At 44.5% G+C, this 23,779-nt stretch overlaps 1 protein-coding gene across 3 annotated transcripts in view; it reads right to left on the bottom strand.

Annotated features, from left to right (window-relative positions):
* Positions 1 to 1,005: 1,005 nt before the first annotated feature.
* rilp (Rab interacting lysosomal protein) overlaps positions 1,006 to 23,779 on the bottom strand; it is a 67,183-nt gene continuing 44,409 nt past the window's right edge. Inside the window, exons 4-10 of one of the 3 annotated variants that reach the window (XM_085965048.1) lie at positions 22,437 to 22,634; positions 21,318 to 21,493; positions 20,133 to 20,255; positions 17,182 to 17,271; positions 10,545 to 10,643; positions 3,017 to 3,131; positions 1,006 to 1,253 (exon numbers count right to left, since the gene is read on the bottom strand). In XM_085965048.1, coding sequence (XP_085821174.1) covers positions 1,230 to 1,253; positions 3,017 to 3,131; positions 10,545 to 10,643; positions 17,182 to 17,271; positions 20,133 to 20,255; positions 21,318 to 21,493; positions 22,437 to 22,634 — 825 coding nt within the window. In that variant the 3' untranslated portion in view covers positions 1,006 to 1,229. The remainder of the gene's footprint in view (positions 1,254 to 3,016; positions 3,132 to 10,544; positions 10,644 to 17,181; positions 17,272 to 20,132; positions 20,256 to 21,317; positions 21,494 to 22,436; positions 22,635 to 23,779) is intronic. The other 2 variants (XM_085965049.1, XM_085965050.1) reach the window with 2 other exon arrangements.

Genomic DNA, 23,779 nt, shown 5'->3' on the forward strand with positions numbered 1-23,779 from the left:
CCCGTGGTTCTGGACTCCCCCGCCATCGGGAACATTGTTCCTGCATCTAGTCTGTCTAGTCCTGTTAGAATTTTAAAAGTTTCAATGAGATCCCCTCTCATTCTTCTAAACTCTAGCGAATATAAGCCTAATCGACTCAATCTCTCCTCATACATCATTCCTGCCATTCCAGGTATCAGTCTGGTGAATCTTTGCTGCACTCCCTCCATGGCAAGAACATCCTTCCTCAGATAAGGCGACCAAAACTGCACACAATACTCAAGGTGTGGTCTCACCAAGGCCCTGTACAACTGCAGCAAGACATCTTTGCTCCTGTACTCGAATCCTCTCGCTATGAAGGCCAACATACTATTTGCCTTCTTACATTTGAAGAGTGATCATCAAGACACTATTGTAACATGTTCCTCATCTCTCTAGGTATAGCACGTGAAACAGTGTTGGGGTCAGGGACCTCACAGTCTACACCCTTTCTCACTAACTCTGGAAAAGCACTAGACAGGTGCATCTACACTGAAAGACTTGGGAGAGTGAGCGAGTTTGAGGAGAGCACAAGGGGTGATGCATAGAGCATGAATAAGCAAGAGTGGTGGCAGCATGGAAACAATCAGAATCTGCATCCCTCCTCATTTAATGTGCCTGTCCATTTAGGGCTGGGCATATTATAGGCTGCCACCAAAAATCCCAGGATTTCTGATGGGGGTCAGAATTCTGCCAGGTTTGGGTGGCGAACCAAATTCCAGCCCACCCCCCTGCCTAGTGTTTCACTAAGTCACCCTCCCCAGCCCCGGGCACTCCTGAACTGTAACCAAACTGTGCGTCATATTTTAACAGATCACAGCAAATTGGAGAGTGGATCTCATTCCATTCAAGTCTCCCACTGAAGATTAACATTATTTTACTCAAGGAATACAGAAGGTTTTTTTAAATATTAGTTTATTTAAAAATAGCTTTCAAAACCTTAAAATACTTTACAAAAATTACTACACAAATTATTTTAAAATGATGTAAATTCCTGTTAATGTTTATGAAATCAAACTGTAAATTCTGGGTACTTAAAAGCAGCAATTAAATCAAGTTAAAATATATATTAAAAGAATATATACAGATACATTGTCCCTCAGTTTTATTCTTTGGTTTGTGGACATTCCTCATACAGGTTCACTTCCTTGGGGCCAATAACTTCCCAGGCATCGGCGGAGGTTTTGGTAGTTGATGCTATTTTGGCGCTGTTACCTCGATAAAGAAACCCAAATCTGTGGGAAACAAGAGAATACAACAGTGTGCAACAGGAAATCAGTTCGAATACAGAAGAGGTCACTCTCATCTTAGCTTCCTAATGGTTTAATCCAGGTACTAATGAACCGCAGCATACAGAAAGTTTAAAGCTCGGTGCAGTGCTGGAAGCGCCGCTAGCAGTACAGCACCAGACTCCCCACCAGAAACCCAAACTCAGTTCTCAGCCTCAACCAACTAACAACTGAAGTCCAGAGAGTCCATCCACATTGCTAAATTTCTCCTTGACCAGCAAGGGTATAGGAAAGGGGGAAAAAAACAAATCAGTGGCAACAGAAGCTCATCTCATTACTGACAATGGTAATGAAGTCTGCAAGCAATGGCTTGTACGCAGTCAAGTCTCAAACTGAGCACATCAGAGACGCAATTGAATGGCACAGAGTGTACATTCCTTGCATGATTAAGGTCCTCTTTCAACATTTGCATCAGGCAAATTCTCACTTCAGCCCAACTGTCTATATATTTTTTAATTAAAAAAAAGACATTAATTTCATCCATGGCAAAAAGGTTTACCTCTTTTAAATGATTATTACCAGAATTGCTCATCACTGCAAATGGTTGAGTGCTTGCCTCCCAACCAGAGGTTGCAATTCCAATACCGGATACGTGGCAGGACATCGGTCTTTGCCGTGTTTTGTTTTCCTCAGGATATACTTCCGTAGGAATTTCCTCAGGTCTCCTCTGGTCAACACAGCGCAAGTGTGGCACTCAGCCATACAACCTAGGAAGGTCCCACATTCAATCGTTACTCTGGGCTAAGTTACCTAATCTCAGGATGGTAGCAGTGACTATGATTTGACTCGGTATCCCACAGGCTGGGGAGTGGAAACATCCGCCACGTCTCTTGCTCCTGATCATCATTTGAACCCCTGGTGGAACGTCTACGTGGATGCACGTCAGATGGGTTGGGCTGTGCTGCCCCTACACAACTGGATAGTCTGTGGCACTGTCACTGCACACACATGAAGAATGGCAAAAGGTTGCAAGTGCTCATGGAATATCATCCTAGTACGAGTTATCACCTTTAAAGAGGAGAGAAAGAAAAGGGAAGGAGTCCCCTCTCTCGACTGTCTGCAAATGAATTCATGTGAAATGCCTCAACTAGGTCTTGTGGACTTAGGCCCACAATGCAAACTGCCCTCCATTTGCTACATATTGCCACTTTAACTCCGATAAGCAATAAGAATAGCTGTCGTCAGAAATAAACACAGCTTAAAATGAAAACCACTATCCTGTACATTCCGCTGCCCAGTTCTATTACAGAACTCTCAATAATCAACAAAAAGCAAAATACTGCAGATGCTAGAAATCTGAAATAACAGAAAATGCTACAAACACTCAGCAGGTCAGGCCACATCTGTGGAGACAGCAAGATAGGAGTTAACGTTGCAGGTTGATAATCTCTCGGTTCAGACGGAAGGTCATTGACCCGAAACATTAACCACACCTTCATCTCAAAATCAAGATGCTTTGTGCAGTGATAATATCGATGCCCGAGCATACACTTAATTTCATAGTATTTGGTTTCCATGCAACCTTCAGCTTGAACATACATACATCCATTTCATTCCTTCATTCAGGAAGTCACTCAACTGAGAAAAGTTGAAATTAGAGGTTGCCACAGTTGAGCGAGTTCTATGCTTTCTTGGTCAGGACACTTAGTGGAGTTCATTTCCTACCCAGTAGGAAAAATCCAGAAGGGCCACCGTCCAGTGGAACCCACCTGAATTGCACGCGACAGCTGGTTGTGGAGGGACATTGATGGCTGTCGTGGGAGAGTCTGTGGTCCAGACCATCCCACCCTCCCAGCTGCAGGAGGATATGTGGTAATGGGTGACCTGTAAAGGGAGGGGTACATAGTGAATGGAAAATACTAGAAACTATTCTATTACAATTATATGGGCAAATACCAGTAAAAATAACTTTTTGGTTAAAAACTTACAGCTGTCTGGGAAAACTAAACAGCTTTAAGAGATTTTCTCAACTGAAAGAAATAGGGTACAAATGGATGACGTTTTGGCCAACAAATGGGGTCTTTTACGCCCACCTGGGAGGGTGGGCGGGGCCTCGGTTTGCCATCTCGTCCGGGGTGCGGCGCTACCTCAGTGCTGAACTGGAACGTCAGCATAGATTTTGAGCCCGCGGCCTTCTGGCTCAGAGGCGAGTGTTACCCACTGAACCACAGCGGTCACATGTAGAAAGAGGCAGATAACTTTTACGAGGCTGTGCTCCCAGCTCGGAGACACTCGGCGGTGTTGGGGGGGGGGGGGGGGGTTGTTGTTGCATAGTGTGCGACTAGGCCATTACTCGAGTTGCATTCCCAGAGATGAAGGCTTCTCACCTGGAACAGAGCATCACAGAATCACCCCTTACAGCACCAAAACCCACCACTGCGACCCTTAGATACGTCTGTCTAGAGTATCTGATCGGCTTTGATTCTGAAATGAAAGGGCTACCAGTGATTAGGCTGCAGGCTGGGCAAATTCAGGCACCAGGCCAGTAAATTCTGCAGATTGGTTAGCTACAGGGAGAATAGTTCCTCTGGTGGGGGAAATCAAGAACAAGGTGACATAATTAGAAGGATATGTTGAGAGGGTTAGATGAGGTCGGGTGGGAGGAGGCTCGTGTGGATAAGTTGGACCAAATGGCCTGTTTCTGTGCTGTACATTCTGTGTAATGTGATTGAATAAATATTTCCCTTGTGTATCTGATCGCAACTCGCCCATAAGCCATCAGTTAGTTTGTGGGGGTATTTATCCTATTGCAGTGATGGAAAGGACTCTCTCTTGGAATAGAAACATGAAAAAGGTCAGATCAGCAGGACAGGACAATTTGACTGAAAACAATGTGTGATCTGATCAGACGTCTCCCCATAAGGTTTGAAACAGACATGAGATTTGACTTCTTTAGGTGCAGATACTAGTCAATGTGATCTTTCTGGATAAAAAGCAAAATGGCAACCTTTAGCAGCGCTGTCTCATCAGGCAAGAACTGGCAAATGTGCAGTGATAGTTCGAGGGGTTTCTACAGGATGAACCCCAGTGTTATGGCACCATGGTTATTCTCATTGCTCCTGCAATGGTGCATAATCAGTTCCACTGATCCCACTGGTACATTAGCTATTCAGTAGGGAGCTTTTTTTGTTATTAATCCATTGTGATTGTATTTAGCAGAGGTGCTAAAGTGAATTCAAGCTGCTTAAAAAGGTCATAATTTGCCTATTTTATAAAGCAAATGTCTGGCATTAAAGAACTAAAGACAGTCATTAAAAAGTACAAAATAATAGCCTTGAGATCACTTGTGTTAGTGCTCTTAAGGGCTAACTAAGGACTACTTTAAATTGTTAAGCATCATGTACTATGCTCGCTACCTCATTTTACTGTTTTCTGGGGCATATTAAAAAAAGTGGATGTTAACCTTCTAATGAAATGGCAGAATCAGTAGTGACTAGCGTTTGTTGTCTGCAATAAGGAGCCATTTAAACCCCTGAAATAGCACAAGGAAGCCCCAGGGCTTCGATTTACTCAACAACTTTCTCATCAATGGAGCTTTGCAGACAGAGGAAAACAAGTGTCACCGACCAGGTGCTGGAAATGGTGGAGCGAAGGAGGGACAGAATCTAGGAGATGGATGACCAGACCCCTCCCCAGAAAAACTAAATAGAAATGGGAGGAGCTAGCAGAAAGGGTCAAAAACCTGTAGGATCTTGAAGAATATTGGGATTAAAAAAGTTTGACCCAAAGAAAACTGTTACAGTAAGGCAACGTTTCCCACATTACAACAGTGACTCCACTTCAAAAGTACTTCATTAACTGTAAAGCGCTTCGAGATGTCCGGTGGTCGTGAACGGCGCTATATAAATGCAAGTCTTTCTTTAACAATAACATTTTGGATGACAAGCACTTGCCACAAATAGACATGCAAGAAAGTCATCACTGCAAAGATGTCCATCCCGTCATGTTGGAAGATGCACGAAGCAGTAACAGGAGGTTACACAGTACTATACTGGCAGGAAAGAACTAGGGCAAGGAAGCTTTGCATGAATGGACAGATAATGATGTGGTATAATTACAATTAGGAAGTACATATGACAATCTGTGTGCACAGCAAAAATTCTTAAAGGGGCTTCACCCAATCTGTAGGATGGAGTATGCCACTGTTACTGCTCCAAGTATTATTCTTCTGCTTGCAGGATAACCTGGTGTATAATGAACAAGAATGGAGTCATAGGTTGTAGCCCTAAACAAATCAAGCCCCGATAACCAGTCAAGGAAGTTATCCGTGGCACCATTAGGTAGGAGAGCATCAAGGGGGTGGGGGATGGTAAAGCCAGAGGAGTGCTTCCTCCAAGCTCGTGACTTGTACCATAATGTTCATGTTCTGTAATGTTGCCTATAGGCACAACTCAACTTATAGCATCACAGAATGGCTCAGGCAACAAAAGTAGTGGTGCTTGAAGATGGCTGACTAAGGTAGCATTTTGACATCTTTGTCACTTGTTTTTATTTGGAATGGAAGAACAAAGTCAAGCCAGAGCCAGTATCCATGAGCAAGCCTGTACCTAAAAGCCCCTTCCTTACAATGCTCACCTTGAGCATCAGAATGCTCACGCACATCAAGCCCCTCCCCCAGAGTATGAGTAAAACAAGGTTAAATGGGATACACAGGGACTGTCTGTCACAGTCTGAGTGAGCAAGATCAAGGCCAGACATCTGATGGGCAGAAGTACAGCATGGTTACTACTTTTGCTATAGGTCTATGGAATCAGACCTCACATAATCTGCATACAAGTAGAGAGTATTGTCTGATCATGTACCATCACGTGTTCATGGAAAATACATGCAAGATCGGGGATTGGGGGGGGGGGGGGGTGGGGTGAAGGAGTATGGAACACTCGACTATCCAGATAGGATCAATCAAGCACAAATAGCTGTCTGCAATGCATTCTGCCATGAATCCCATGGCAACAACTGTGGAGCCTTCAGTGGCATGCACCAATGCAAGAGGCCTTGGGCTCAACCTTATGGATGTTGATTGAATACAACATGCTAGGGGATCAAAGAGAGACCATCTGAAGCAGGGATTCACAGACCTCATAGCGGTTTAAAGCTCTGCTCTCAGCCACACCAATGGACATCAACAGTGGCACACTGGTAGGAATCAAGGATCGGGGGGCTGGCTTTCAAGCCAACAGCATACCTGGGCCATCATGCATCAATGCTAGTGGAAATGCCAGCAAGCAGATAGGGTCCAGAAACTTTAGCAGCACTCGATATGCGTATCACAATAATAAAAAATAAAAAATCTAGGAACATCTGATCCGAGTAGGCGTTCAGTGAAACCCTGAAGTCAACTAGCACACTTACAACTTCCACAAATGAATCACTTAGAAGTACCAGGTTGTCATGTGCCACCCATAATTCAGCAGCACAAAGAGGAACCACAATCACACACACTAAACAATTAATTCAGCACTGCGCTTGATTTGAACATTGTGCTGATTATTTATGCATCAATTGATTAGAGTAACATAGGAACCCAACTAAAGATGGTATCGGAGGAACTGTGCACAAAAATGTAGGTTATAGTAATCTGTGATGTAATGCTTAAGTTATCCACCAGATGGAGACAAATATTAAGGGATCATATTTACCAGTATTAAGGTAATGTCCTGGCACACCACTTATTAAGGTAGTGGCATTGCATTCTGGGTATGACTCAGAGGTTGATCCTCCATCTTCGTGATCGCACAGTAAGAATTGTGTATCTTGCTGGCAGCCTGTAAGAGATGTTCTCTGCTACAGATGTATAATTAAACAGTTGAGTTTTGGTTCCTGAAGTCTGGCTTATCTCAGTTTCTGACCTTACCACTCGGATATCACATAGGTGGAGATGGTTTTGTGAAGCTCATTTTGCAAATGTGCACTGCATGAGCACCTCTGGTAGTGGCTGGAAGACATCTTGAATTGGTACCTAGCACAGCAGTCAAGTCTTCCTTACTGTATTGATGGTTCAACAGCTAAATTCCCTCACTTTCACCCTACTGCTCGGCCACGTCTTCAGCATCCTATTCTTCGAAGCAAGGTCTCTTTTCAGGACAAATTTATGCAGCAGGCACTAATTATTCACGTCACCCTGGCTGCTATACTGTAAAGCACTCCCTATAATTTGGGACATCTCGAGCTGCTTTAGGATTACAACGGTACACTCAATAATCAACTGTTCATAGCCCGAGTCCTCTTGTACTGTGCTGTTTCGGTCAGTGGTTGCTGCAAGAGTGGAATGAGGCACGGCTGCTTGGGCTCCCAGAAGCCATCCTTCTTTCTTCCCTTTCAAATAAGAGTAGCACAAATTATTTTCGAAAAGCCAAGGTATTGTGCGCACTGCTGGGGAACAGGCAGACAGTTATCTCTATTATTCTGTGCTGGTGGTCACATCCCAGCTGGACATTTAGAAAATATCTATGATTCATATAGGGCACAGGCATGGTGCACAAGCACACGAGTGCAATTAATGACCCCATGCACACTGGAAAACCTGCACAACGATGTGGTCCAATGATGCTTCTGGCCAGTGGCAAGAGTCATTGGCCATGCTGAATCATGCATCTGTGGCCTATCGACAGCAAAGTGGCCAATACTGCAGATGCCACCAGTGGTAGCATAAAAGAAACCACACACAGAAATTGAGGGCAAAAGGGACTGTTGTACAGTACTTCCAGTGACTGTCCAACAGGTGGAGCATGTCTGGAGGTCTTCATAAGAGATGTCATTGCTTGTTCACAGCTTCCCTGCTTAGTAGCCGTTAATGGTACCACTCTCCAATCATTCCCAGGTAATTATGCCTGGAATGGTAAGCTCAGTATACATCAGTGGGACCTATAGATGCCTTGAATACCACCTGCCTTTACAGGTGGCTCTTTTTTGTTCTTGCTGGCCCTTCACAGTCAAATTCATATTGAAGGAACACTGAAAACAATACAATAGGCCGTTTTCTAGCTCAGCAATGCAGCAGTTCACCTGTTGATACTGACCAAGGATTCTACAGCAATGCCTATTTGACATGAGGTTTTGAATGGTTACTCATTGTGCCAAAAACAAGGATCTCACCAAGAACATCTTAAACGTGGTTCTGCTCATTCGCCACTTTTTCTGAATAGCAATCTGGCAAGTGTGCACCACACAGCACTCAATTTACTACTGCGTTATGCGCCAATAGAACACAGACGTTTCATCCGGCACCGCAGTAACTTCCAGGCCAATACAGCAGTACCCACACAGACCATCAGAAAACAAGCCATTTTTCTACTCTCACTGGAGGGCATAAAACAAAAGTGAAGTTTTGGAATCCTGACTGGGGACAAAAAATGATGTCCAGTGAAAAAAAAACACACATGCACGGCAAAAAATGATGAACAGGAAAAGACCCACCGGTCCATCCAGCCTGACCCACACGACTGTGATGCCTTGTGCACCACAATATATAGACTCCGCGCCCCACAAACAGATCAAAGCATGGGGCAAAGGATGCGGACGTAGCAGTGGAAGACAAAAGAGAACATTGTTCGCATTGATAATGCATTTAAATTAAGGGACCTGGAGCACGAAGTAAAAAGATATCAGAAAGGATCTATAAAAGATGTCAATGGGGAAAAGTATTTGAACAGCATGCCCTCCCTCTTTCAGCTTCAGCAGCTGCTTGAAGCAACAGGTCATCGTTTGCAATTGGCTTCTGCAAGTAAAGTTGGAGAAAACATTATAAAAACTGTGGAAAACAGGTCATTCAATTCAACTTTTAATTGGCCCTCGAAATTCTGTGTTGTCTTTGCACAGAAGGAGGGATCAGCAATGGAAAGATCGGACCTCGTTAAGAATGAGGCGGGGGGCGGGGGGGGAGACAAACCAAGACAGGAGTCAACTTGATGCATTCTTGGACAACTGGTTACAGGGCATCATTAGTGGGAAAAATGCAATTAAATTTGAGGATTTGGAAACTTAAGATCCAAGATGTAAAATAAGCAGAAGCATTCTTTTATTTGAGAGTCATTCTGTGAGCACCTGCATGGTTTTATCAAGGTGCCAACTAGAAAGATAATTCACTCCGGAAGTAATAAGGCCATCTCCGGTCACAGACAACATCACCTAACGGGAGGCCAAAGACAAGCTGAGGAACAATTATTGAGCAGGGGTTTGATGCCTGTATGGATTCTGTGCCATTCATTTCCGTGGAGATTGATTGAAATTGTCATTTTCAGTAATCGTGCACTGCAGTGGCAGTGCTCCCTTTCACCCTGTCGCCTCCCCCCTTCATCACCCACAGTTACATGAGCAAATGCACAGAACTGATCAAGAGAATAAACTCTATGAGTGTCTATTTTCACTCATACTATCCTAGGAATTCCTCAATAAAAAAGGTATCCACAGTTAGCTATCAACTCTTAAAATTGAATACTATACATTTCCTGATAATGAAATGTTGGTTATTTCTTAATAAGCCCCCAAACCACCATCATTAATCCAGGGTGGATTGTATCCCAATCAGTGACAAAAGTGAGGGCACCCGGTGGGCAGTGCAGAGCGGGACAGTCAATAAACAAAGGTGGAATCAACCGTTCACCCCAAGAAGTTCACCCAGCTCTTAAAATGGAGCAGGTACTCTGGAGTGATCAAGGAAGTCATCTCCTTTAGAGTCGTGGCCAGCAGCTGCAAACCAGAGTCTGCCTTGAACTCACTCCCAGCTATTCATTAATCTTCATATAGTATGGATTTTCCAAAAGTGGTCCGTGGCATCGGCAGATTACCCCGCCTAAGCACTCGTGATTTAAGAGTGATTTTATCTATTTCAAATGACCTGGGGTTATAAATCAGCAGAACTGGTGAACTCCTGACAAGTACAGTTAATGAAAATGGCTTTTTTTGTAATTGGAGAAATGCTTCTTGCTCTGTCCGGAAAGGTGAGAATGTCACTTGGACCCTAATTAGTTACACGAATAAATCTGTAACATCCTTCTGTCTTTTTAAAGATTACTTTGTTTAAACACAGTGTAGTGCTGACATCATAGGAGGTTATGGGTCTGACAATGGTGCTGATGGGGGTGCTGAAAGGATACAAACTGTTCACCGTACATGACAGCCTGTTCTGGCCTCAGCAGCAGCAATGTTTGAAAATCTAAATATTCACATGTTCTACACAAAACTTTGAAAACTCTATTCCTCTACGTTTATATCCACAGAAAACATTCTCACATTTACCTGGCAGACAGTACTTTGCAAAGCAGTTCCAAAATCCAGATCTGGATTTCGTGGGAGACAATACTTTGCAAAGTAGTTCTAAACGCTGGAGGTGGATTTCTGGAAAGTAAATGTAGAAACATTATGTACAAGTAACAATACATTTGTTCCAAGTCTATGAAACTAGCTTTTTATGCTATAGTTGCTAAAATGAACAATTATTCCAGTAAACATGTTCATTAATGATCATTGAATTTATCATTTCACAGGTATGGCTTTTCTAAAATAAATTAGTAATTGCATTATATAACAAGTTAGACATTTCTAGGAATCCTCATCTCAGTGTTAGAGGCCACTGTATTTATGAAACAAAAATGCATTTCTAAACCAGTTTTCTCCACTTTCCAGCCTTCTTGGTCATGTTTCCTGAACTGTTGAAAACGGAAGAACAAGTCTACAGCCTCCATCAAATGTAATTCCTGGCCAGCTGAAGTACATAAACACAAAGTGAAACCTCTCCTCAATCCCCCTTCCCTTCAAACAGCTGGGGAGGAGCCTGGACAGCTCAGTCAGTAGAGCATCAGGCTTTTAACTTGAGGATCCAGAATTCAAGTCCTTGATCGGGCGCTGCTGTTGCGTGTTTTTTTAAAAATCAGCTGGGCACCTCACCTCCCCCCAGTACTGAGGCAAGGGGCTGCCAATGGAGAATGGGGGTGAAGGTGAAAACACCAAGCTAAGCTTCTGCTTTGAGCATTCAACTCGCAGCTTCTAGGCCATAGAATTGGAATGTTAAATTCTACAATTCTAAAAGCCTCTTCCCAAATATGGATAAGATTTTTACAAATTGGTGCTTCCAACATAAGAACCTCGTGTAACACGATGCACACATCAGCAATGCAGACATGCAGGTCGGCGCACTGTACATGATTTCCTGCCCATTATAATGAATGGATGAGTGGATGGAAAATCATACTGGGTCCGCTGACCGAAGTGGCTGAATTCCCTCTCCCATCTCTGCACTGGTAGCACAAATTTGCAGAATCTACCCCTGTGCAGATCAGAGACAGAAGGCACTAATTTTATCCTGGGGATTCGGGAACATTGTATAATTTCCTCCCAGGCATCAGGTTTAATGCAGCAGTCACCAATAGACAGGATTACAGAGGTTGATATCGCAGCAAGTGTTTTAATGCCCTTGTTTTACGGACAATCCAATCAGCAGTACAGCAGTGTGCGGGCTCAAGTCGCAGGCTGGGGCGGGAGGTGATGCCACGCGAATCCGTGCCAAAGATTCTTCGTGTGGGGAGTTACCCGTTCTAATTTTAGCCTTTCCACAAATGATGCATCAAGCGGAGACAAGGAGGTAGGAAAAATCTCCGAGTCACTGGCCCAGGGCTACTTGTGGTTCTCTTAGCTGCCTGCCAAAGAGCACCAGTGCCAGAGGCCAGCCACCAGGCCTGCTGCTTACCCTCAGTAGAAATAAGGCCATGAATAAATTACAGTGGTAAGCTTAGGGGTTCTCACACTGGAGCCGATAACCACTACAAATAGAACACAGAACCGAACCAACCACAGTCTATGGCCCTCTGTTCAGCTTATTGACATCAGGCCCAAGTGAGATCTCATAGAAACATAGAAGATAGGAGCAGGAGTAGGCCATTCGGCCCCTCGAGCCTGCTCCGCCATTCAATGCGATTGATGTGCCTCAATAAACCCGAGACTCGATGTTAGCGAAACAAAACAAGGCTTTTATTGACTTAGAAGGTAACACACAGAGGAGAATGTATCTTCCATCCAGAGGTCTGCCGTACTGGATGTGCTGCAGGCTGGGCCAGCTTACATAGGAGCCAGGTATGGGCGGAGCCCTACACACAGTACAATACAATGGAAATGAAACTGAAACCAACCACAGTCACAGGCAGAGAAATACTGATGAGTGATGAATGGAATATTTCATCACAGCGATCATGGCTGATCATCCAATTTCAGTACCCTGTCCCTGCTTTCTCCCCATACCCCTTGATCCCTTTAGCCTTGAGAAATGTATCCAACTCCTTCTTGAATATATTTAATGAATTGACCTCAACTGCCTTCTGTGGTAGAGAATTCCACAGGTTCACCACTCTCTGGGTGAAGAAATTCCTCCTCATTTCTGTCCTAAATGGCTTACCCCGTATCCTTAGACTGTGACCCCTGGTTCTGGACTCCCCGACCATCGGGAACATCCTTCCTGCATCTAGTCTGTCCAGTCCGGTTAGAATTTTATAAGTTTCAATGAGATCCCCTCTCATTCTTCTAAACTCCAGCAAGTACAAGTCCAATCGACACAATCTCTCCTCATATGTCATTCCTGCCATCCCAGGTATCAGCCTGGTGAATCTTCGCTGAAGATGGGTGAAATGGGTGCATCAAAGATAATTCAATGGCTACAGAAGAAAGTAAGTTATGTAGCAGCTTTCACAACCTCAAGATGTCCCAAAGCACTTCACAGTGAATGAAGTACTCTTGAAAAATGTCGTCACTGTCGCAATGTAGGGAAACACAGCACCAAATTGCGCAGAGCAAGATCCCACAAACCAATGCGATGAATGACCAGATAATCTGTTTTAATGACGTTGGTTGAGGGATAAATATTGGCTAAGACAGAATGAATTCTCCTTCTTTTCTTCAAATACTGCCATGGGTTCTTTTGCGTCCACCAGAGAGGACAAATGGGGCCTCGGTTTAACGTTTCATCCGGAAGACAGCACCTCTGACAGTGCAGCACTCCCTCGGTACTGCACTAGAGTTTCAGCCTCAATTATGTTCGCAAGTCTCTGGAGTGGGACCTGCACACATGACCTTTAACCCCAGAGGAGACAGTGCTGCGACTAAGCCAAGGCTGAAATGCAAACGTAACCTCGGGCATCAACCTGCCCATCTTAAAATGCCATGTGCTCGTGTAAAAGTATTTGGCAACTCCAAATATAGTGGGATTAAAAAAAAGTTATTTATCAAAAAGGCACTAGTGTATCTCAGTTGGCAGCACTGACCAAAATCCCTTCCTCAACTAAAACTATTAAAAAACAAATTTACTGGTTATTGAGATTTGTGGAATCTTCTTGTGCACAAAACGTCTTTCGAACTTTTGGATGAAATGTTAAACCGAGGCCCCGTCCTCTCTCTCAGTGGAGGTAAAGATCCCATGGCACTATTTTGAAGAAGAGCAGGGGAGTTATCCCCAGTGTCCTGGGGCCAATATTTATCCCTCAATCAACATCACAAAAACAGATTATCTTGTCATTATCACAATGCTGCTTGTGGGAGTTTGCTGTGCGCAAATTGGCTGTCGCGTTGCCTACATTACAACAGTGACTACACTTCAAAAGTGCCTCATTGTCTGTAAAGCACTTTGAGACATCCTGAGGTTGTGAAAGGTGCTATATAAATATAAGTCTTTTTTAAATATTTCCCTACATAACAGCAGTCAGTGTACTGTACTTCAAAAGTAATTCACTAAGTGAAGCACCTTGAGGTTTGAGGGGGATGATTAGGCATGTAAGAAATCGTGGATCGAAAGAAATAATAGTCTGTTACGGGTTCCCTAGATCAGCAGTTTGCCCAAATTGATGACACAGAAAGATTCCAGTAACGTCAGAAAAATAACAGCGGTACAGAGAGCTGAAGTACAGGGTCAGAACACAAAAAACAGGCCTTCGAGTGGGCAGAACTAGGCCTGATACGGGATGTAGCAAGGAGCTGTAGGATAAACAAGCTGTCTTCAAAGAGGGCAACAAGACCTTTAGAACAGAGATAAGGAGGAAAATGACCTCATGAGACTGGGAGGGGGCTGTCATAGGTAGCCTCGCTCTTGTAATTGGTCAATAGGATGGGGTACAAATGATTGACACCAGGTATCCAGCAGCTCACCAAAATAGCTATAAATATAGACGACCGAGAGGAGATCAGACAGTGAGGGGCGAAGGCTGCTTCGAGGTGGAAATCAGTGCTGACTCAGGCCTAACACCTTGACTAAGTTTAGCCTCTGAGGTGGATCAATGCTGGCTTATGCCTAACACCCCCAACAGCTCGGGGGACGAATCGACAGAAGTGACTGCTGTTACTGACTGCAGAGCCCCGCTGACCCGAGACCTCCACGTTGTCTCATCGGGCATCTAACCAACCGTTTGTCCGGTCATGGCATTCCGATTCGGGAGTCGTAGATCACTCTCTACTGTCACGGGTTGTATGTCTATTATTAGCTTAAACCGTATGTAATATCTGATGATGCTTTAAAACTGTAGCTCCTAATAAAAAGCCTTGCAACTCCAAAGACCCTTTGGGTAATCTGTGTGTGTCCTGTGATCCTAATCTTACAGGCAATATATAAATGCAAGTCTTCATTTCTTTAGCAGTGCGTTAAGTTTTTATACAAATTTCATCGGGTCACATGTTTAGAAACAAAAATAGTTTTGCCAAATGTTGTTCCATGAACAGAGACGGAGTTAACACCACAGCACCATGTACATCAGCAGCGTTCACTTCAGTGGCAGTGACATCTACATGGCAGCAATAAAAATCACTCCCTTCCTCTCCATGGACATTTCTGCACATTCTCCCCATTAGTCTGCAAGAATTCTAGACCCACATGCTCAACCTTACTCCAGAATCATTAAAACCAAGAGTAAGAAGGAAATCATAAAAATGTAGCAACTCCCTGTATGATTTTATCAACAGGAAAGTAAATGTGTGCACGGGTAAAAGAGGAAAACAGGCAAGTCACTGCAGAATTGTCACTGTATTGTGCTCTCAAAAAAAAAGTACTAGCAGTGTATCAAATCTAGACTGGATTACCATCAACTTGTTCAATTGCCACTCATGTGGACAATCAATCAGCCAATCCCCTGACCGCACATGGAGCCTCATACCACAGGAGGCTGAAGTGGACAAATTATGATTTCACACCCGCACTTGTGTCTAAAATGATCTCCATCGAGTGCATTTTTAACCCCGTCAAGGGTCAAAATGTACATCTATAAAAATTGTTTTATAAAGGATCGTTATCCACAGAAAATAATGGTTTGCAGGTTAGTGAGAAATTTGCCATGCGAGCAGGCTCCCACTGGAGGACACCCATTAGACACAGGCGCGCACGAGAAACTGCAAAATGGCTCACCACTTGCGTGTGCTGCTACTTGGCCAACATGAAAGTCAAGTGTCATCTACAACCTTTATCAATAAATAAGCACAAGACTCAGGACCACACCTCAGAGAGGAGAGTAAAGAAACTATGGCCTAGGAATTGGGTCGCCCACCATATTGGGTAAGGACAAACAAGTGGCGCCCTTTACCCACGCCTCAAGCAGGTGTTGGGCCATATATTTGTATATACAATGGGCCTCATGCCTGCTTGAGGTCCCCATTGGTTTGCCATGAGGCGGCTAGCTCAATCATTGGCTGCACTCGGGGGAACCAACCCTACAGATCGCCTGCAGAGAAAAGGGAAGTTACTTACCTGTAAACCACTCTCCCCATCGCTGGTGCTCCTGCCTCCTAGATCCCTGCAACTCCCCCCCCCCCCCCCACCCCGGCGAGACCATCAGCTACCTATGCGCCTGTGCAACGCCTTGGGATGTTTTACTACGTTAAAGGTGCTATATAAATACTTGTTGTTGTTGAACTTCCCGTACTTACCTCCCGCTGCACCATTTATATGGGAGTGAGGTGCGAGGCCTCATGGGCTCCCAAATATGGGCGTTCCCAAATTTCCAGGCCAATGCATTTCCAGGTCATAACACCAAGCTAGTGCCCGTCAGAGAACATAGAAATTACAACACAGAAACAGGCCATTCACCCAACCATCCGTTTTAGCATTCGTCCCCTCACGGGCAGCAGTCCTAATCCCCTCTGCCTGCTCCATTCCCATATCCCTTCAGTCTTCCCTTCCTTCAACCACCTATCTAACCTATTCTTAATGTCGACATAGTGTCAGCTTCAATCACGGACTCTGGTCGTGCACAACAGTCAGTGTAAAATGAAAAATCGAACATTGAATCTCGTATCTCTGTCCCCTTGTTCCACACCCTTCAAAATCACTAGAAAGTCTAAATTCAATCTACGCTGCCCCATCTCTTCATAATTTGAAACACCTCTATCAAACCACCTTGTAATCTCCTCTAATAAAAACAGCCTCAATTTTCCCCCCGTGTTTCTTTGAATTTGTGTTTCCTCATAACAGACAGCACCCTAGTGAATCTGCGACGTACCCACTCTATTGCAGATGTGAGGGGGTCAATCCAGCTGTTGCTCTGCCTTGACATTTTGGTAATTACAGAATAGTCTGTGTTTCCCCTTGATGCCCCAGTGTGGCAGCTCGATGCTTTAACTGGAACGCCCTCTGGTCAGCCCGTTTCATGTGAACTCACATTCTTCTAAACATTCCAACAATATCAGTTGGGAGAGGACGACCCCGGGTTTACTGGAATGCACTGGGTGACTGTGTGGGTACGTGCAGTATGAAGAAGGAACTGTAGTCACAAAAATGCTGCTTATACTTTCAGACACCCATCTGTTCTAATAAATGCAGTCAGCCAATACAAGCATGACAAAAATGAGGAAATCCAGAATAACAAAGACAATAAGGAATTCACCCAAGAGACTGAGCGGACTGAAAACTCACAAGGATCTGATTCTCGACTCTGGCGGCTTGGCATCCACTTCGTCTTGTGGGAAGCAGGGAAGGGGAAGGGCATCTTTGTCGTCTTCATCGCTGTATGGAAAGAGTTAGATTTTTTTTTTTAATGCGTAAACAGCAGTCAGTAAAGTGGCCTTCGGCCCACAGTCTCTGAAGAAACGAAGATCGATTCCAGCAATTGTAAACTTTCATAATGGCCTGCATAGAAATTGCCACCATTTACCCTCAAGAATGTGAATGTAGATGCCCCCTTTTGAGCCTGTGCTCTGCTGCGGAGTTGCTGATACATGGATGGCCTCATTTGCCTGGAGTTTCCGCTAGGTTACGCTCCCCCCCCCTTCCCAAACACAATTCTCCCAAAATCGGTCAAACCAGCGTAAGAGATCGCGGAATATTAAGCGCAAATTACGTTGAGTGCAAATCGAGATTCCACCATCTTTTGTGCTAGTTTAAAAAACATCGCGCTAGAAGCCGACCCGCCCATAAAACCGCCCACGTCCCCAGATCGAATTAATCACCATGGCGAGTTTCCACTGACTACGCCCATTTGTGGACCCTTCAAGGAGGCTCTTAAAATTAAGCTGCTTTGGTTTGGTTTTGTTTGTTTTTTTAGGCACAAGGACACTAATAGGCACGTTTTAAAAGCTTTCAATTTTTTTGAATTTACCAAGAAACTGACTACTGTACACCAATGAAACTAGTAAATGGTTCTGTATCTTTTTTTTTTCAAGTCATTTTCAGTGAATTAAAATCAGGTTACTCACAATTGGTGGATTGACACTGATTAAAAATGTTTATTTTTTTGTGATAAACCCATTTTCAGCTGTATTGTGTGATGACTTAGTGCAAAACTTTACTATTAAATAGATCAAGGAATATTTTTAAATGCAAAATTGTTTTTTTTTTAAATTACGTTCCAAAACGCTGCCCCGATTGCACTGGTTCGTGGCAGATTTTACATTCGGCGATATGCAAATGAGTTTGAGCAGCCACTTGAGCCAAAAAACGCTTCTTAAAACTAGCGCGATTGAGAGCGCAACCAGCCTCCGGATCGCCGATTGCACCCAAAGCGTAAACTCTTGGTCGTTGTGTTCCAAGCCCTTTAGAGGAGCAACATTTTGGCCTTTGTTACACTGTGCTTTTTATGCCAACAGCAAACTGGCAGACAAATATTTGTGGAAGGGCTTCGGGAGCCAGATTTTGCTCTTTTGCTACATTCTCTCTCCTCATTGAGTCGAGAGCTCCAAACCACCACAAATCACTTGCACTTCTGCAAAATAAAACAACCAAAAAGCCACCCATGAAAAAGGAGGGAGGAGCCTGAAAGATTCTGTATTTGTCCGAATGGCGACGTCTCTGAAAATACTCCGTGATGTTTGCAAACGTGAAGTAGCTCTTCAATATGAAACCATGCTTAACGTGGTCTGTTACAAATGGGCAGCCTGAAAGTAATCATTTTTGGTACTAAAATGTGCAAAAAGCACAACATAGCAAATTTTCCAAAGTGCAACAAGAAGGAAAGGCAACTGAAAAGAACTTTGGCGCTGCTTGGCAGCTTTGCTGAGCACTTTTCCCCAGTTCTCAGCTAGGCCACTAGATGGAGCACTGCTCCAGCTCATAATAATATGGAGGATAAAATTGGTGTTTATTTCAGTTCTTCCTGCAGTGTTGCCACTATTTTACCAAATCTCCCCCAAATAAACCATGAAGAGTTTTGCATGGCACCAACTGCAACTCAAAATTTAATCCATTTGTGGAAGAGTTCAAAACCAGGGGCCTTAAATATAAGAGTCACCAATAAATCCCAATAAGCAATTCAGGAGAAATTTCTTTACTCAGGGAGTGGTGCGAATGTGGAACTCGCTGCCACATTGAGTGGTTGAGGCGAATGGCATGGATGCGTTGAAGGGGAAGCTCGATAAACACGAGGGAGAAAGGAATAGAAGGATCTGTTGATGCGGTTCGATGAAGTAAATAGAGTGGGAGGAGGCTCGTGTGGGACATAAGCACCGGCAGCATAATGGCCAGCTTCTATGCTGTAACATTCTATGTAGTTCTATTTAATCCAGTGAACACCATTAGCGTCAACTTTGAACTGAGGTTTCAAAGAAGTTTCTTTATTATTATTGTGCCCCATTTTTGATAACTTTCCTGGCCTCGTTAGTACGGTGATGGCAGACGTGCTGTCCGTCAGAGAGTGTGGAGTGCTGGCTCACTCCTCCCAGGGCTGATCATTTTGTCCTGCTGAGCAAGCTGCTGGATTGAGAAAGTGAGAACAGCTCTTCTTGGCAAGGGGGGGGGGGGGGGGGGGGAGGGCCAAGCTAACTTGGCCGCAATAACGGTTGCAGGGCCAGGCCACAAAGCACGCTGGTTTTAATAGAAGTCCCTCACAATAAACACGCAGGACGTCAGACAGGGAACACTCAGAGTCTGCAGCTCTCTGTACGGAGAGGAAATACTTGGGGGTCTCAGAGGCTGCACGGGGCCCAGAAGATAGCAAAAACCAGGCCCACACACAAAGTACAAACCCTACCTCCTTGGTTTAAGTTTTAAAAATAATATATAGACAAGCCGACCAAAGAAATAGATAGATGCCAATCCCAACCACCCCTCGGCCAGTGAGTTATGGAGCGGTAAGTGTGGTGGGGGGGTGGGGTGGTGTCGTATGTGGCTCCCACACTTGCAGGAAGAGGTGGCAACATTCAGCCCAATGCCAGTCGCTGAGGTAAAACTGTGCACTGCTGGTCAGGGGATGGAGACAGGAACAGATCAAGACCATCACAACTGAAAGAAGAAACTGGTCTCTGGTAAATAGAGAAAACCGTAAATACAAGACCTCATTGGGCAAGATAGGGCTTGAAAGGTGAAAACAGAGGCAGAGTAGGTGTAGAGTTTCAGATGCTCGCTTGATGATCTTTTCAAATTAAATCACTCACCTGCTGCACATGTTCTCTGGTATTCCCAACATTTTGGCCTTCACTTTTTTCCGTTGCTTTTTAATTGCAGCCTTCATCGCTTCCATGAAAATCGCTGGGCACTTCTCGTCATTGAGAATCTCTCTGGAACATCAAAACAGATCCTCCAAGTATCTGTTGCACAATGCACAAGTACAGGAGCTGGCACTAAGACACACACGGGCCGTACAGTACCAGACGGGAGTGAATCGTTTCCTTTTACACACGGTGTACTGTACAAGTAGAGGAGCTGACACTGAGACACACATAGACCATACAGTACCAGACAGGAGTGAATCGTTCCCTTTTACACACGGTGTACTGTACAAGTACAGGAGCTGACACAGACACACACGGGCCGTACAGTACCAGACGGGAGTGAATCGTTTCCTTTTACACACGGTGTACTGTACGTGTACAGGAGCTGGCACTAAGACACACATGGGCCGTACAGTACCAGACAGGAGTGAATCGTTTCCTTTTACACACGGTGTACTGTACAAGTACAGGAGCGGACACAGACACACATGGGCTGTACAGTACCAGACAGGAGTGAATAGTTCCCTTTTACACACGGTGTACTGTACGTGTACAGGAGCTGGCACTAAGACACACATGGGCCGTACAGTACCAGACGGGAGTGAATCGTTTCCTTTTACACACGGTGTACTGTACAAGTACAGGAGCTGACACAGACACACATGGGCCGTACAGTACCAGACGGGAGTGAATCGTTTCCTTTTACACACGGTGTACTGTACAAGTACAGGAGCTGACACTGAGACACACAGACCATACAGTACCAGACAGGAGTGAATCGTTCCCTTTTACACACGGTGTATTGTACATGTACAGGAGCGGACACGGAGACACACACGGGCCGTGCACTTCAGTTCAACTGATCTGCACCCCAAGGTAATATCAAGAGCTCTAAACTGCATTTGCATTAACCCTTTCAAACTAAAAAGAATGCTGGACCTGCATTTTAGTTCACAGTCCATCTGATTACACAGAAGGGGCGATTCTGCAATCCATCTTTCTGGGTGGGGGTGGAGTAACACATCTTGGAGAAATCAGGAGCTGCATGCCCGCCATTTACCCGAGGCAGGCTCCCCCACCAAACCACCCCTGAACGTTTCTCTGCTACACCACGGAACACAGGCTTACCTCTGATAGTAAGCTAGCTCCTCCTGCACCAGGAACAAGTTAGCCTTCAGCTTGTTGCGCTCGTGCAGAATCTGTCGCATTTCCTGCTTTGTAAAACAGGGCCGGTTCGGATCTTTCACGTCGATGATGATTTTGTCGGCCATGTCGATTGTTGGCGTATTAGCGACTGTGTTTACCTTGGGAGAGAGGAAGAGGTGAAGGGCACGCATGGTCTACACAGTCATACAGCTGCAAAAACCGAGAAGAAAACAAAGTTAATGTTCTCTTGGTGCAAATTCTGATTTCCGATGCGGTGGCCACGCCCTCTTGATTTTTAGAGGAGGTATAGGGTAGGAACCAGAAAAAGACATTCAGTCCATCCAGATCCTGTATTGGTTAGGATCTGCACAGAGCACCTTCATCTCTCTTCTACAGCTCCCCTCTATACGGTCCTTGAAATGAGTACACTGTCCCAGTTTCTTTTAGAATGCTTTGGCACCAGTCTATTCGGAGAGTGTGAGGATGTTCGCCTTTCCCAATTTTGCATGAAATATGCCTGTGCTATTAATTTGCCCATTCCATTTCTTTCAGGATTTTCAAAACTTGCAGCCCACCATGTCTTTCCCAGCTATCCTTAGTTTCCCCTCTTCCCTAAACAAATTAAGCTGATTCAGCCTCTTTTAGGGAAGGATGATCCAAAATGCAACTCTCTCTTTCATTTGTGTTTTTTTTTATAAATATACCATGTTAGGCCAAAGTAGCTCCTGTGGCTTTTGAGGGGGTAAACTGATCCCATTATACAAGACAATTACTTCTATATTAGTTTAGTATAGAAGTTGTAACACATTTATTACTTTACATATTTGGGGCGTTATTCAGCTGTAAGTTTCTGGCATGGGGCAGAACAACATAAGAAATCGGAGCAGGAGTCGGCCATTCAGCCCCTCGAGCCGGCTCCGCCATTCAATAAGATCATGGCTGATCTTCTACCTCCTCCACTTTCCTGCACTATCCCCATATCCCTTGATTCCCTTAATATTCAAAAATCTATCGATCTCAGTCTTGAATATACTCGAGGGTCTTGAACCCACGACCTTCCGACTTAGGAGGAGAGCGTTCTACCAACGGAGATTAAAATACCTTTTGGTTGCTGTCTTTTTCTGCCTTAACCTGCGTCAGATTGGACTGCAGTCTGTCTATTTCTTTGCCCTTTTCCTGTACAGCGACCTCCAGCTCGGCCTTCTTCTCCAACACATTTCTCAGCTGGGTTTGAAGCACGTTCATTTTATGCCGCAAGTCATTGTTCACCTTCAGCACCCGATCCAGCTGCTGTTGGAGCTGAAACAAAACAATGTGTGCAACAGTCAGCTCAACAGGCTGCACTTAGGTTTCCATTAGTTTGCAGAGACTTGGAGTTACAGCAAAAAAAAAAAGTTTTCGGGCAGTATTTATTAACATGCTCCCCACCTCAATCACCATTTTGACTTCTGATTTTTCCAAAGTACCTTTTCCATCTCCCAGCAGCTAGCGGGAGTAGTTAAATTAATTTTCAGTGTGTGAACCAACACAACAAAAATGCAAGGACATATTGAGAGAGTGGTTAGCAAAGCATATGGGATCTTGGGCTTCATAAATAGAGGTATTGAGTAGAAAAGTAGAAAAGTTATGCTGAACCTTTATAAAGCGCTGGTTAGGCCACAACTGGAGTATTGCGTCCAGTTCTGGTCACCACACTTTAGGAAGGATGTGAAGGCCCTTGAGAGGATGCAGAGGGGATTTACCAGAATGGTTCCGGGGATGGGGGATCTTAGCTACAAGGACAGGTTGGAGAAGCTGGATTTGTTTTCATTAGAGCAAAGGAGGTTGAGGGGTGATTCGATCGAGGTGTACAAGATTATGACGGGTTTAGATAGGCTAGACGGGGAAAGGCTGTTCCCACTAGTTGATGGTACAAGGACTAGTTGACACAGATTTAAGGTTTTGGGCAAGAGATACAGGGGGGACGTGAGGAAAAACTTTTTATGCAACGAGTGGTGAGGACCTGGAACTCGCTGCCGACGGAAGTGGTGGAAGCGGAGACACTCAATGTTTTTAAAGGGAGACTGGATAGGCACTTGAGGGAAATAAACTTGCAGGGCTACGGGGATAGAGCGGGGGAATGGGACTGACTGGATTGTTCTACAGAGCGCTGGTGCGGACTCAATGGGCCAAATACAGGAAACCTTGTGTTATCTGGAGGTGAACCATCTGGCAAGCTCGAGCCACCGGCAAAAATCAGGAGCCGTTTTTTATTCTTTTCGTTTCTTTTCTTTGCTTTTTTTGAACAGTCAAGCTCTGCAAGGTCTGTAGCTAAGCAACAGCTTCAGCTAGAGACGCTACAGAGACGCTTGCCGACTGTTTAGAGGCTGTTGCTAAGCAACAGGGTTTGTTGATTCATACGGAGATGAAAATCTCCGTCAGTTTCAACATTAGCTCTGGAGTGT

The sequence above is a fragment of the Somniosus microcephalus genome, chromosome 22 (assembly GCF_052327205.1).
Source record: "Somniosus microcephalus isolate GS21.2 chromosome 22, FLI_Smic_1.0, whole genome shotgun sequence".
NCBI lineage: Eukaryota > Metazoa > Chordata > Chondrichthyes > Squaliformes > Somniosidae > Somniosus > Somniosus microcephalus.